The sequence below is a fragment of the Schistocerca gregaria genome, chromosome 9 (assembly GCF_023897955.1).
Source record: "Schistocerca gregaria isolate iqSchGreg1 chromosome 9, iqSchGreg1.2, whole genome shotgun sequence".
Classification (NCBI taxonomy): Eukaryota; Metazoa; Arthropoda; class Insecta; order Orthoptera; family Acrididae; genus Schistocerca; species Schistocerca gregaria.
The window spans coordinates 235889913-235907152 of NC_064928.1; the positions used below are offsets into that span (position 1 = coordinate 235889913).

Below are 17240 nucleotides of genomic sequence, written 5' to 3' on the forward strand. Positions count from 1 at the left end.
CGCATCATGTCATTCTCAATGGAGAGAAGTCTTCCGAAGTAAGAGTGATTTCAGGTGTGCCGCAGGGGAGTGTCGTAGGACCGTTGCTATTCACAGTATATAAATGACTTTGTGGATAACATCGAAGTTCACTGAGGCTTTTTGCGGATGATGCTGTAGTATATCGAGAGGTTGTTACAATGGAAAATTGTACTGAAATGCAGGAACGAACGAATTAACGCATGGTGCAGGGAATGGCAATTGAATCTCAGTGTAGACAAGTGTAGAATGGCAATTGAATCTCAATGTAGACAAGTGTAATGTGCTGCGAATACACAGAAAGAAAGATCCGTTATCATTTACCTACAATACAGCAGGTCAGCAACTGGAAGCAGTTAATTTCATAATTTATCTGGGAGTAGACATCAGAAGTGATGTTAAATGGAATGACCATATAAAATTAATCGTCGGTAAAGCAGATGCCAGACTGAGATTCATTAGAAGAATCCTAAGGAAAGTCAATCCAAAAACAAAGTAAGTAGGTTACAGTACATTTGTTCGCACACTGATTTAATACTGCTCACCAGTGTGGGATCTGTACTAGATAGGGCTGATAGAAAAGATAGAGAAGATCCAACGGAAAGCAGCTCTCTTTGTTACAGGATCATTTAGTAATCGCGAATGTGTTACGGAGATGATAGATAAACTCCAGTGGAAGACTCTGCAAGAGAGACGCTCAGTAGCTCTGTACGGGCTTTTGTTGAAGTTTCGAGAACATACCTTCACCGAAGAGTCAAGCAGTATATTGCTCCCTCCTACGTATATCTCGCGAAGAGACCACAAGCATAAAATAAGAGACATTAGAGCCCACACAGAGGCATACCCACAATCTTTCTTTCCACGAACAATACGAGACTGGAATAGAGGGGATACCAGATAGAGGTACTCAAGGTACCCTGTGCCACACACCGTCAGGTGGCTTGCGGAGTACGGATGTAGATATAGATGCAGTTTTCCACTTTTGGTATTGTTGTATTCTTCCTTCTAATTTATTTATTATTTCTTTTTCTTTCAGTTAGTGTTTTTTCAGTGTTAGTCAGCGTCTCCGTGATGTCATCAGAGTACATGGAACATAAAGAAATTATCTGCATACATGTATATTCATTGCTTTAACAGTACTAGGACTCACAGTTCTACCCACTACGTATCATGCCCGTCACTTGTCGGCACTTCTTAATATAATAAAAAATATATATTGAATGTGAAGATATATGGAAATAATTACATTAATCCTTTGGCGAGTCGGATAAGCACAGTAAGGACAGCCAGGCCTGTAAATGAGTAAAGAATATGTTTGTGGCAGTTCCAGATTAGCGAAATAGTCTTTCTCATGTATATTTTTGCTTATCGATTAATAATACTACGTCCAGTTTCCGTATCCGTCTACAAAATCTTGACCCTGTCCATCATTCCTTTTGTAATCGGATTTTCTTAGTACCTCCCAAGTACAACAGGTGGGCTTCCTGGATTTTCTTATATTACAGGACTACTTGGAATGACAACTCAATTTTTCACTGGTGAGATGCGAATGTACTACTTCTTGTACACACATCAAAAATGCAAATTTTTCACTTACTCTCTCAACCCAAAATGACTACCTCTGATTACGCTCTAAACTAACATGCGCCTACATTCGTTCATTAACAGAAAGGGGGTCCTTCCTCTTTCCGAAGAACAGGAAAAACATCTTAGATTTCTTAACACTTGAAAATCAAAAAGCCATGACGGTAGGCGCAGGCTCTAGGCTGGGCTACAGCTTCATCTTTTCTCTTTGCCTTTGAAGAAACTGTAAACATAAAATCAAGAAATGGAAACACCTTATAAACTTTCCAGACTGTTTCTGATCATTTTCTCTTATATACTGTGTATATAACATGTAAATTCCACTGTCGCTGCTTATACTAGCAATAAATTAATAAAAACAGTACTTACCGTGTTTCATTGATTATGGAAGTCACAATCCAGCGCTGTGATTACAGGGTGTTACAAAAAGGTACGGCCAAACTTTCAGGAAACATTCCTCACACACAAAGAAAGAAAATATGTTATGTGGACATGTGTCCGGAAACGCTTACTTTTCATGTTAGAGCTCATTTTATTACTTCGCCTCAAATCACATTAATCATGAAATGGAAACACACAGCAACAGAACGTACCAGCGTGACTTGAAACACTTTCTTACAGGAAATGTTCAAAATGTCCTCCGTTAGCGAGGATACATGCATCCACCCTCCGTCGCAAGGAATCCCTGATGCGCTGATGCAGGCCTGGAGAATGGCGTATTGTATCACAGCCGTCCGCAATACGAGCACGAAGAGTCTCTACATTTGGTACCAGGGTTACGTAGACAAGAGCTTTCAAGTGCCCCCATCAATGAAAGTCAAGAGGGTTGAGTCAGGAGAGAGTGGAGGCCACGGAATTGGTCCGCCTCTAGCAATCCATCGGTCACCGAATCTGTTGTTGAGGAGCGTACGAACACTTCGACTGAAATGTGCAGGAGCTCCATCGTGCATGGACCACATGTTGTGTCGTCCTTATAAAGGCACATGTTATAGCAGCACAGGTAGAGTATCCCGTATGAAATCATGATAACGTGCTCCATTGAGCGTAGGTGGAAGAACATGGGGCCCAATCAAGACATCACCAACAATGCCTGCCCAAACGTTCACAGAAAATCTGTGTTGATGACGTGATTGCACAATTACGTGCGGATTCTCGTCAGCTCACACATGTTGATTGTGAAAATTTACAATTTGATCACGTTGGAATGAAGCCTCATCCGTAAAGAGAACATTTGCACTGAAATGAGGATTGACACATTGTTGGATGAACCATTCGCAGAAGTGTACCCGTGGAGGCCAATCAGCTGCTGATAGTGCCTGCACACGCTGTACATGGCACGGAAACAATTGGTTCTCCCGCAGCAGTCTCCATATAGTGAGTGACATGGTAAACCTTACCTTGTACAGCAGCAACTTCTCTGACGCTGACATTAGGGTTATCGTCAACTGCATGAAGAATTGCCTCGTCCATTGTAGGTGTCATCGTCGTTCTTGGTCTTCCCCAGTCGCGAGTCATAGGCTGGAATGTTCCGTGCTCCCTAAGACGCCGATCCATTGCTTCGAACGTCTTGCTGTCGGGACACCTTCGTTGTGGAAATCTGTCTCGATAAAAACGTACCGCGCCACGGCTATTGCCCCGTGCTAATCAATACATCAAATGGGCATCTGCCAACTCCGCATTTGTAAACATTGCATTGACTGGAAACCACGTTCGTGATGAACACTAACCTGTTGATGCTACATACTGATTTGCTTGATGCTAGTACTGTAGAGCAATGAGTCGCATGTCAACACAAGCACCGAAGTCAACATGGGGACATAAACATCAACACTAATATCATAAATGAATCCAGCAGCACCTTCATAAATATCCTTCAAAGTTTTGGCATGTCCCTATTGGTCAATAGTGCAACAAGGGTAACTACAATGACTGCATCAGTAATTGACCATGTGGCCACAAATATAGACAGGGAAAAATGTGATGTAGCTGTAAATGATCTCGGACTATCAGACCATCTCTGTCAAATAACAACAGTAAAATCAGGCATCGAATCATTCCCTAAACTACAAGCCTATAAACGACATGTATCAGAAATCAAAATAAAAGATTTTTCAAAAGAACTAGAAAAACAAAGCTGGGATGAAGTGTATAAGGAAACCAAGGTGAATATGAAATTCTCCAAATTCTCCACATTGTTTAAATTGAACTTTGAAACAGCATTTCCCAAAGTATGCATGACTGTATCAACATCTCACAAAAACAGATGGATAACAGCAGGTATTAAGAAGTCCTCCCAAACACTTAAACACCTCAGTTCCATGAAAAAGATTCACAATGATCCAGAATTCTTAAATTTCTATCATAGATACAAAAAGATTTATAGGAAGGTGCTGATTGCTGCAAAAAAGTCATTTAATGACAAAATAATATATAATGCAGAGAATAAAAGCAAAGCAGTCTGGGATGCTATAAAAAAGGAAACGGGGAGAGGCAAACAAACGCAGAATAACATACTGCTAAGGGATGGGGATAAGGTAATAAATGATCCACAACACTTAGCAAACTATGTAAACGAGCATTTTTCAAGTATTGCAGAGAAGTTACAGCAAAAATTCCCCAAAACAAATATAACACCTGCAAAAATTGTTGCACTAGATACAATGATGTTACTTCCAACCACAGAGAATGAAGTCAATAAAACTGTTCAAAAGCTAAAAAATAAAAAGTCAGAAGGCTTAGATGATGTACCAATGTGTGTACTGAAACAATGCATAGGGATTATACAAGGCCCATTAACAAATATAATGAATGAATCCTTCACATCAGGGACATTTCCAGAGCAGCTAAAACAGGCAAGAGTTGTACCTTTGCTTAAGAAAGGTAATGCAGAAGACATAGAAAATTACCAGCCCATTTCCCTCCTGTCAGCATTCTCAAAAATAATAGAAGCAATTATGAAAGACAGATTAATGAATTATGTGAATAAATACAATCTTTTAAGCAAATCACAGTTTGGTTTTCGAAGTGGCAAAAATACGGAGTCAGCCATAGTAGAATTCACAAAAGTTGTACTTAATGCTCTTGATAAAGATGAGTGTGTCACAGGCATATTTTTGGATCTTTCTAAGGCTTTTGATACAGTCGACCACAAGATTCTATTAAATAAATTAGAAGCATTAGGAATAAGAGGGGTAGCTAATGACTGGTTTCGATCATACCTAACAGATAGGGTACAAAGAGTAGAGATAACACATACTTCAAATAGATCTAAACATTTAGTAAAATACTTATCAGAACCAAAACATATTAATATAGGGGTTCCACAAGGTAGCATATTAGGACCAATACTATTCCTGATATACATCAATGACTTTCCCAGTAGTGTTACTCATGGTGAGAAAATTCTCTTCGCTGATGACAGCAATATTATAGTCACTGAGAGAACAAGAGAACTCCTTACCGAGAAAGCAAATGAAACTCTCAAGGAAGTTTACGATTGGTCAATAAGCAACAAATTGACATTAAACATAAAGAAAACTAATGCCATGAACTTCAGTTTGAAGAGGAAAAATGACAATGTTAAACTAAATGTAGATGGCACCTCTATAGACTGTGTAACAAATGCAAAATTTCTAGGAATGAATATTGACTCTCAGCTGAAGTGGTGCGAACACACAAAGGTACTTGCAAACAGAATGTCATCAGCATGTTATGCCCTTAGAATTCTATCATCTGTGTGTAACATGCAGTGTCTTTTAGTTACATATTATTCATATGTACACTCAATTCTTAGCTATGGCATTCTTTTTTGGGGAACAAATCCACAAAATATGAACACAATTTTCAAACTCCAGAAAAGAGCCATAAGAATAATAACCAGAAATAGTAGTCGAGCTCATTGTAAAGATCTGTTCAAAACACTGGGAATTTTAACTGCTCCATGTGAACACATTTACCAGTCAGTTGTACACATCAAAAGTAACATTGGCAATTACTGCACAAACAGCTCTGTCCATGACCATGCAACAAGAGATAGACTCAACTTACATTTACCAAGAAAAAATAAACATAAAACTCAAAACAGCATTTTCTACCAAGGAATAAAACTGTACAATAAATTACCAAAAGAGATTAAAGAAATTTCAAAAATACTCTTATTTAAGAAGGCAGCTAAAAAGTACCTGTTATGCAATACATTTTATACAGTGAAGGATTATTTAGATAAAGCAGAGTAGGGGTTTGATAAAAAAATGTTATACAAACAAATAATAATAATAATAATGATTATAAAACATCCAATATTCCACATAACACCTTCACTTTATTATTTTTCTTCTTTTTTCCTTTCTAGAGACACTCTCCCCTCAAGCTATGCATAGCACAATACAAACACCTCTTCCTCTTTCTGAGCTCAACATCTCACTCATTATGAAGGGATGCTGACTCAGTTTTTCAGGATAGCAAATGGGAACTTGCAGTACAGAAAATGGCCCAAGGATCACCTGTGTGTGTGTGTGTGTGTGTGTGTGTGTGTGTGTGTGTGTGTGTGTGTGTGTATGTGTGTGTGTGTGTATGTAGTGAGTGAAGTGTTATGAAACAATGTGTGTATAGTGTGTGCAGTGACTGATAGTGAAATATGAGTGAATAGTGTGGCATTACATTATTTAATGAGTTATTTGTAAATAAATTATTGTATACCAGGAGTAAAATCTAATGATTGTCTCTAACTAGAAGTCTGTAAATATATGTGTATACGAATTAGCTTATTGTAAATTGATCTAAGCTTGTAAATACTTTGACATGTCCTATATCCTTGTAAAAAGAGATCTACGGATGAATAAAACTACTACTGCTACTACATTACCTTCCTTCAATTGGGCCAACTGGCTGTGAATCGAGGAAGTACAGTAAATACTGACGAAACTAAAATGAGCTCTAACATGGAAATTAAGCGTTTCCGGACACATGTCCACATAACATCTTTTCTTTATTTGTGTTTGAGGAATGTTTCCTGAAAGTTTGGCCGTACCTTTTTGTAACACGCTGTTTATTTTTACGTCAGGCACCACACACTCAGATACACTGAACATCCGTTTCAGGATTCATTGCTTCAGTTCCCATAGAAGAGATTACACTGATAGGCTAAAACATTATGACTACTGCCCACTCGCGACGTTGGATGCCCTCTGGTGGCGTTGCCGGCACGTGACACGGTAACAAAAGTATTGAAGTGAACAGACTCTAGCGAAGATCTGGGCTGCAAATGGGGAAACCCATTGAGGTAAGCGACTTTGACAAAGGGGAGATTATTATTACCCAGAGCCTGTGGACGAGTATCTCTCAATCGGCGAAGCGGTTGAATTTTAATTTGCTACTGTCGTTAGGACCTACGGAAAGAGGTAGAAGGACAGTGAAACTACCACTAGGCTTTAAATGGTTGGACATCCACGATTCTTCACAAAACGTGGTATTCAGAGGCAGTAATGGAGGACAGATGGAGATTTGTGGGAATCTCTGCCGAAACAGCGCAGTGCTGATGCACGCACAAGTGTTTCATAGTACCACGTTCATCGTACATTGTTGAACATTTACGATTGCAGTGGGCATGAGAACATCGGATTAGATCGTTGATCAATGAAAACGTGTCGACTCTTCGGGTGAACCACATTTCTGCTACACTAGGTCGGTTGTCGTTTCCACAAACGATGTCATCGAGGTGGCTCGAAACGAGCAGCACTTTACTGATGGTAGAAGTGTTATGCTGTGGGAAGCAGTCTACTACGATTGCATGGAACTTGTGGTAGTACTCGAAATCACGCTGACAGCTACGAATTACCTGCATCCTTTCATGCTTGATGTCTGCTCGGAAAGCGATGTCATCTTTGGGGCAAAATGGTTCAAATGGCTCTGAGCACTATGGGGCTTAACATCTATGGTCATCAGTCCCCTAGAACTTAGAACTACTTAAACCTAACTAACCTAAGGACATCACACAACACCCAGTCATCACGAGGCAGAGAAAATCCCTGACCCCGCCGGGAATCGAACCCGGGAACCCAGGCGTGGGGATGTCATCTTTCAGTTGTATATTTTCCCACATCTCTGAGACAAAACCGTGCCTGACGTAAATCGTATGTAACCCATCTGGGTCGCTATCGGGTGCCATCACCGCGTACGCAAATTGGCAGCTCGCTGTTTACACGAATTACATGACATGATGCGTAGATATATAATGCCACATACCTCCACAAACATACAAGGCAACAATCGGATCGCTGACAGGCAGAATCAGTAATGTATTTCTTTATAAAGACGAACAAACAAGCTATTAAGCAGATGGTGATAATGTTTTGGCTCGTCAGTGTAGTTGGTATACCAATTGGCTAAATCTGGAACACCTCTCGTAGAATATTAGTCTCAACCTACAATTATTGCAGTTCTGAGCACCATATGTAGTATTTGACTTGTTAGCAATTCATTAACACAACCCAAAATCATAGCTCTGTTTTGTGCTTGTTTGAACAATCGAGTGTTATCTTATAAACTAGCTTCGGTAGCAGTAATGTACAATGTACAAGAGATAATAATCATTTTTCGCTTTTGTTCAGGCATCAGTAATGTGACTGAATAACTCTTCAGTGGAGACTAATAATGTTTTTCAGATTTTTGTTGTATGAAACGTTTATACAACCCTATAGTGACTCAACAATACATTGTTTTAACTTTTCACTGCTTTAAGGAATTCTAAGTAATTTTTATCGGTACAAAACATATAACAGTTAAAACAAAAAGTGTCTGAAAGATACTGACACTAACTTCATGGGCTTAGGCCCAACACTAAAGTCCGATGTGAGTTCAGTCACAGTTTGGCGCCTGTCCTGTTTTACCAGCCTGCCCAGCCCACGATGTGCGACTCCTGTAATGAGGGATGGCCGTCCAATCACGATTGGACATGGTTTCACCTTGGTTTCACCATGTGTCGAGGACTCACCACAGCACTCCTCGAACACCCAAAAAGTCGTGCTGTTTCTGAAATGCTCGTGCCGAGCCTCCAAGCTATCGCAATCTGCGCCCAGCCAAACTCAGATAGATGGCACGCCTTTCCCATTCCATACACGGACAGCACGCTCACTGATCTTACATGCACTGTGCGTGTATCTGATCAGATTTTTGTCGTCTCCATGGGCTTGTATCGACAGAAGGTCGATTCTGGTTGATCAGTGAATAAACACATCAGTCACTTCTACATAGAAATTCGTCAACAAAGTATAAGGAATTGGTCACGAAAACAAAAATTAGGTTCCTCTTAAACAGAAGTTCATCAGCAGTTAGTCTTTTTAAGGCTGATAACAAGTTACTGAAAACGTGTGCCCATTAATAATGGTTACCTTCCTGTAGCAAAATAATGACTTTAAATCTTTTTGAAGATTATTATTATTTGTATCATTATTATTTCCATGATCCAATCACTTGGTCTGACAAACATTGTGTTATTTATGACAAATTTCAGTAAGGAATAAATGTATTGGGAGGCAGTTGTTAATATCCTTACTTGTTTGAATAGACTTAGCACCAAGTTGTTCAGTTCACATGTGAAACGATTCATATTACACATTTTTGGAATAGAGAATATTTAGCTTGGCACTTTGAATTAACCAAAGGAAAGAAAGGTCCGCTGTGACAATACTGAATGAAAGTAAGCAAAGTATGATAGTTTCTCTATTTTTATATCATGTACGTCTGAAGAATTTATTATAAAGTATTAATACCAAGAATGTTAGGAAAACCCAGTGGAGGAAACTTCTAAATTTATTACCAAGTATTAATACCAAGAAGTTTAGGAGCTCACAGGGCGGAAACCTCAAACAAGCTATGAGCTGCATATAATGTGTTTCATCAAAGTTTAATTAGAAAGAATTGTCTATGAAACATTTATTAATGACAATGAAAATTACAAAAGCCATTTGTTCAAAACTGTTTGTTGGAAACGAAACAATCTTGACAAGTGTTAATGTTACTGACGAGAGGTCTCTGATATATCCAACAAACGTAAAGGTCTTGTGGTACACCATATGTAATTAGTTTCCAGTTGTATGATGCCTGGTAACTTAACACAATACTCTTTCTTTTTCTCATCATTTGCTTCTTAGACAGACACAAGATTTGAACCACCCTTCAATCACAAATTAATATTCTAAATTAATTAAAAGTATGTTGTGATTTGCTTCATCAGATGTCTTTGAGAGATCTTCTCGTGTAAAAAGCCTTCTCAGTTGCGTAGCCCTTAAGAAATCGATTTTATTTCTTTTCTTATGCAAGTGCTTGCGGTCAGCATTCTTCAGTCATTTGGGAAATATTCCAAAATACTGACTACAAAAATGTCAAGATATATTACTAAAATCAATCAAATAAAGTGTAATCAAATTTGTTGAGGTTTTATTGTGTTTGAGTATGTATGTAGATACACAAAACTTGGAATGCAGATTGACAGGGTGTAGTTAATTTTTCATCTTCTTTTGTATGTCGCTAATACTGACTACCAACAGTCATACATAAATATTAGTAGCAACGATAGTTTGCTTCATAACTTGAAACAACAAATTTATTGTTGCAGGTACAGCAAGTGGACCGTCCGCCTGGGAGGCATCTACCGGAATCAGGATGAGTCCACCGCCTGGATCGCGGTCTCAAGCTGGGCCCAGGTGCACCCAGAATTCAACACGTCATCCTATTACAGTTATGACGTGGCTGTCATATTCCTGCCCGAGGAAGCTCCTCTGAACAGTGAGTGGCGCAAAAATAACGTAGCGTTCTTGTTCGTAGAGAGAGAGAGAGAGAGAGAGAGAGAGAGAGAGAGAGAACATAGTGATGGAAATGACAAATGTCATTTGATGAAAGTGTGGAAGAGCCTCCAGCCTGATAGTTTTTCTTAATACACTGTATAGCTGCTTTCCTTTCAGTTATTGGTTTATTCAGTACTTTTTTTATACTGTTTGCGTATGTATACACACACGGTGGCCCACTTAGGTGTTTCAGCACAAGTATCTCTGGAGTAACAACAGAAAATCAAAAACGACTTTCATGGCTATGACTGGTAGCCAGGGGCTCAGAAAAGCAAATACTTTGAGACTTTTTAAGACGTAAGCAAATATTAATTTCAGCACAAATTTACGTTTTTCTTTGAAATTGACATTCCCATATTACTTCATAAGCAATCAATAACATGAAAAATCCCAAAAAGAATGGCGTTTTTTGCGTCGCAATGCATCAATTACATACTAAGAAAATACTAAGTGGACACTTAAAATAAACGAAATGCGCCGATATTGCTCGTACTGGAGCGTAAGTGTGAACCCCACATTCTTCACAATAGCGATGTGACTGACATACTACAATGCAACAAATGCTGGGCAATTGGTGTTTACACTAGTATAACGTGAACTGGAAACAATACAGATGTCCAGCCATCCACAATGAAAAATAAAGAAAGGGTTTTCTTATCTGTGCTTTATTTATCTTTACTATACAGCTATAATGGACATAACGGTAACGAAAAACCGAATACCACTGGCTAGGTTAAATAGAAGTAATGGTTGAGCACATGGTAATTGTACATACTTGTGTGACTTGACCGCGGCATTGATTTCAGTCCACCGAATAACAGTGTAAATAGCAATAAGTAACCATGTATTGGATCGTAGTACGTCAATCACATTGCGATTACGAGCAACATGGGGTTCACACTTGCATCTCGCTATGTGCAATAGCGGCTCGTTTCGTCTACTTCAAGCATCAAATTCACTTTGCAATTTCTCGGGTACGAAATTGACGTATTGTGGTGCAACCATTCTTTTTGTGATTTTTCATGTTATGATTGCGTCAGCAATAATATGAGTTTGTCCACTAAAAAAACATTGATTTGTGTTGAAAATAAAATTTTCTTACGTTTCAGTCTGTCTCATAGTATTTACTTTCATGATCCTCTGCCTTATTCATACCAGTGACGCCGTTTATCAGTATCTGTTGTTGTTCCAGAGATATTTGCACTGAAACGTGTAACCGGACCAACCTTTATAATAATGCAAGAGAATTTACTTTTCTCAGAGTTATTGTAAACTGAGGTTTCCACACAGTCTTTGGAGCATCGGGCTTGATATATTCATCTACTTTGGCGGTAACTGCTCAAAATACAATAAGGTCAATCCAGATTCTAGCGGCAGAATTTCGCAGAAGGATCTTAGATTTTTCCTTAGTGGCCGGCCGATGTAGCAGTGCGGTTCTAGGCGAGCTTCTGTCTGTAACCGCGTGATCGCAATGGTCGCAGGTTCGAATCCTGCGTCGGGCATGGATGTGTGTGATGTCCTTAGGTTAGTTAGGTTTAAGTAGTTCTAAGTTCTAGGGGACTGATGACCACAAATGTTAAGTCCCATAGTGCTCAGAGCTATTTTTTTTCCTTAGTGTTTTGACATAATCGAGCATCAGTCTCCAACGACTTGCTACAGAGTAACTTCATCTAGCTGATTTCTTACTCCAGTTGCATGGCCAACCACGTCAAAGTGCACATGTATCGTCTGAGGGTTGGTGCACTGCTCAGTGGTTTGGCTGTACCTCTTGAAGAAATTATGTTACAGGCATTTTCAATGCTTCGTAGGTATTTTCCCAGAAGAAAACGTTACTGGTAAAAGAAACCAAATAAATCTACGTTATTACTATACAGATAACCACTGGAGACGACGGATTGCCTACACTGTAATTTGACAAATGGACGACAACTGCAATCTAGTTAGCTGCAATTACAAGCTCAGAATTTTAAGCAGTGTACCTTCTCACTCAGTTTCAGTGATAGAAAACGCGTCTGTCTTTTCGTAACGGATAACATTTTCACTGAAATGAAGACTGTGAACTTCGGAAAAAAGGGAGTGGACAAGACGCAACATTATGCACCGCTCTGACACCTCTCCACAATGTACAGTATACTCAGCAAAATTATCACCACATCTATAGACAAAAAAATTCTGGCTCTATAAGTGGACTGATCAAGGTAGTGCAATGATAAGCACATTGGACTCGCATTTGGGAAGACGACGGTTCAGACATGCGTCTGCCCATCCTGATTTAAGCTCCCGTGATTTCCCTAAATTGGTGCAGGCAAATGCCAGGATGGTTCCTCTGAAAGGGCATGGCCAAATTCCTTCCACATTCTCCCCTGATCCGATGTGACAGATGACCTCGATTTTGTCCCCTCGCCCGAAAATCAACCAACCATCCATCTATAAGTTGATATAGCGAAATGGACCAAATACAGGTCGTTAATGAACCTTTTAACCACAGTAGCAAATGACAATAAACCATATGAATCATATTCGTGGCTTCTGAGAAATTTTGTGACTTAGTTTCAAAAAAATCTCTACTTACATCTGTTGAGAAACAAGGTGTTGATTCAATCCCTATCAGCACACTGACGAGTATGTATGAAAATGCTATAGCTTCCATTATACTCCACAACAGTTAGAAGCTTCAGACTGAAGAAAGAATCAGGCAAGAAGATCTCGAAACTGTTCTCAAGACTTCTAGAATATTATTCCTAAACTCAGTTAAATGAAGAATGTGTTAGCAGACCACATGTAAGCGCCTTCACTTTGTTGACGACATTATCCTATTTTCCTCTAATATGCATAAACTTGAACAGTAAATAGAAGAACTCAATTGTTTGAAAATGAAATCATGGAATAGGTGAATGAGTTTGATATCACATGGAACACCGGATTCAGCATTTGGTGTAGAGGAAGCAATAATATTAGTTTCTCAGTCAAAATGATCCATATGTTTAGCAGACATTCCATTAGTCAGATTAAAATTTATATTTAGTAATTGAAATGGTATTATTTCTCGTAAAGTACTTCCAGTTGTTTTTTGATTGGATTCATTGATTTAACCACTGAATCTTAATTCATAAACAACATAACACCATTTTAAGCAGTAACTCTGCTTAAAATTTTATGTTTTTTTAATGTGTATATTTGTTTTTCTCAAATGCATAAAATTTTCAGTTTTTCAAACTCTATAGATCAACAGTAATTCCTATCATTTCCTTGTTACTGTATAATTTATTACGTTTGATGTAATATTTGGTGTTAATAAACTGGAAACTTGGAAAACGTTTTTATTAATATATTGTAGAGCAACAATTTATGGAAATTTGTGAAAACCTTTAAGGTAAAATTAGTAAAAAAAGATTATTACTCTTATTGAAAATATTAAAGAAATTTTTCTGTTAGATGAATGTGAAGATAATACAGTCATTATATTTTAAGATTTCATTCATGAAAATCTGGATATATTTAGAGAATATTCTACTAGAGGTAAACATGCAGGAATAGATTGTTTTTATTTAACTCAGACATATTCTCCTAAATACCAAAGCACTTAGTTAATGTATGTTAATTTTTTAAGTATATTCAGAGACAGTGACACAAATTTTGCTCACATTTTGTCATGAGCCTATTCTAGGTGATTTTGAATTTGACGATTTAAAAAATATGTTGCTGGTATTGGAGGAACAACGAATTTGTTTTATTACAGTAGATACTAAAAGAAAAATTAATAACAGTAAATACAGAGAAGAGATTAAGAATTTTTTTAAACATTGATCAAGAATGATGTATGTAAACATTTGACATAAACGTTTAAAATAATAATAAATATAACTGTTGAACATAAATGATGAATTTAGACATTAAATGTAAAAATGCAAGTAATTATTGTTTTTTGGCCTTAATAATATGATTCTGAAATTGTTAGAAAAGCTAGACCAAATATAAAGGTAAATAATTATTTAAAAGAAGAATTTATAAATTGAAGAGACAATGAAAATGCATCAAGAAATATTAAAAAAGAAAATCAGCTAATGGAATACTTAATTTAGATACATCCGATCATGTTGGTATGCACTGGATTCGTTTTTGATTCACTTCTTCTTCACTTCTTCTATACCGAAAGAATTAGTAAACTTTTGGAAATGTGACTTTTAATGCAAAAAGAATACCAAGGCTTAATGAATTTATTTGCAGTCACTTGTTATTACTTTGTCTTTGAAATGTTATCATCACCAGCTAAAGCATAGTTAGGGGTGTGTCTAAATGGTTATGACATTAATGAAACTTTAGATATAATAAATGAAAATTCTTGGAAATTAGTTAAATCTTAAAGTCAATGCAGAATTTAAAAATCGAAGATATCCAGTCACTAGAACCAAAAATTAAGTAAGAATTCGATAATCGAAGATTGGTGATAAGCCGATTAGTACTGAAAATCAAAAATATTCAGTTGTTAGAACCAAAAATAAGAAAAGGATTAACTTCAAAATCTGAAGATATTTTATCAGAAATTAAAAATATAACATTCAGTCATCAACAGATCTAAAAATTAAAGAATATTTAAAAGTAATTAGACTCATTGGAAACAAGAATTAAAGAAATGCAATCGCTAGAACTAAAAATTAAGGAAGAATTATTGTCAGCTGAAGCAGAAAATCTGAGACTAGATACAGATTTGAAAAATAATAACATTACAGTCATTAGAAACAAAATTTAAAGATATCCAAACTCCTGTCATCTTTAGACCCAAAAATAGAAAATGGGATAAATAATTTTCATAAGAATTAAAGCAGGATTTTTAATTCAATGCAGTCAGTAATTTTTTTATATATAAATAGAGTTCGCTACTGACAGCTTAACAAGTTTGGTAATGAATATAATATTCATTGCACTTATTGCTTTATTAAAAAGATATAGTATACTTTGATATTAAAATAAAGGTTAATATGAATGACATTATGTCAGCATTAGTGGAGAATTTTAAATTTGAAGTCACTGAATCCAATTGCAGTAATCAATTTTGTTCACAAGATCGTTATAACAATATTTATGAATGTGACTTTTAATTCGAATATGAAAAAAGAAGTTCTAAATTTGTCTTTATTTTTAAGAACGCTGTGTTGCGGTTGTTTTTCCAGTCATTTGTCTAAAAACGGTTTCATCAGTCGCAAGAGTAAATACATCATCATCCAGTATATGTTGTAAATAAATTTCCCAAATATTTAAATAATTTCAATAAAAGGAATATCAAATCCTTCTTTCATTCTTAAAATGTGTTTACTGAGTTGTATACATGATTAATTTTCCATAAGTGGATGTTCCTTTCTTATAATATGTATTTGCTTATGGATATTTTTAAAATGTTTTCAAATAACATAATGAGTTTATTATAAAACTATAATCGTATATTCTTAAAATAGCAAAGATAGATTTTAAATTCTGATCATTTGCTTATGGACCACATGATGTAATAATGTACCTGTTTCTCTGTTTCCTTGGTTTATTACATCAAAGGAAAATCACATATTTCTTTCCAATTTCTATATCTGTAGCTCATTTTTCATCATATCCTTAATTTTATTTAGATCTTTTAAATGATCTGTTATACATTCATAGAGTGGTTTTTGTTCTTTTTTTATCCTTTTCGTTTATCCTTTAATTTATTATCACCATGTTTTTGAATTGAAAGTGAAATGTAATAACTAACCTCTTTTTAAATTTGTTCATTTCCTATTTTTTCACTTTAATATTAATTAATATAATCCGGATTCACTGATAAATAGTGAAGATTTTAAATTTCTTTTTAACCTCCAAGACAGCTTTAAAATTTTCAAATATATTACATTCATCTTCATGGACACTTTTTCTAATTGCTTGTCAGTATCCTTACATTGTAATATTTTGGCTATATTTTCCCTTGCAGTCACAGATTATTATTTTCATCCACAATCATTAATGCTTCTTTATTGTTATGTGTAAGTTAGTTTTTTCTTAAATCTAAAAATGAGTCTATTTATATATAGACAAAATTTATTCAATTTAATTTTTTTTAAAAACACTCAATTTTTTATTATAAATGGATTGAACAAATAAAGTGATTTGTCCAATGTATAAACATGAAAATGAAATTAATAAGGAAATAAATATAAGAAAACAAAATACACCTTCAAAAATGAATTGTATTAGTGTATAAGAAGGAACTTATCAAAAATTGAAATAAAATTACATTTACTTGTGACATTCCTACAAAAGATGTAAAAATTCTTCTTTGTATATTCATAATGTTACAGTAAACAAACAAAGGACAGGAGAATATGTTTTGTGTATCAGATAACATAAAAATAAGTACTATCAAAGTATTCAATGTTTTTGCAGAAAATTTGTTGTAAAAGATAGAATATTTGAAATCGTGTCAGAATTTATCATATTAAAAAAAGATATTAAAAATTTATGTAAACACAAACATGTTTAAAAATTAATTTTTGGTTTTATTTATTCAGACATTAACTCTTTTAATATTGACCATGTGGTTGAGTATTCTATGTTATGATATAAACCATTTATCATTGTCAAAGTCTAATACAATTTTATTACATTCAGCTATATATAATGTGTTTAGATCATCTAATCAAAATCATTTTAGTCTATTGTTTTATTCTGTCACTTTAAAAAATTTTATAACTGTCAAAAGTAATTATTTCTCAACAAATTTTTTAACTACTTCAGATTTTCTATATTCTTAATCTTCTACACTATATGCAT

The 17240-nt window shown here is 35.9% G+C and overlaps 1 protein-coding gene across 1 annotated transcript in view; it reads left to right on the plus strand.

Moving 5' to 3' along the window:
- LOC126292252 (chymotrypsin BI-like) overlaps positions 1 to 17240 on the plus strand; it is a 155523-nt gene that overhangs the window by 46615 nt on the left and 91668 nt on the right. Inside the window, exon 3 of the mRNA XM_049986149.1 lies at positions 10217 to 10386. Within this exon, the coding sequence (XP_049842106.1) occupies positions 10217 to 10386 (170 nt within the window). The remainder of the gene's footprint in view (positions 1 to 10216; positions 10387 to 17240) is intronic.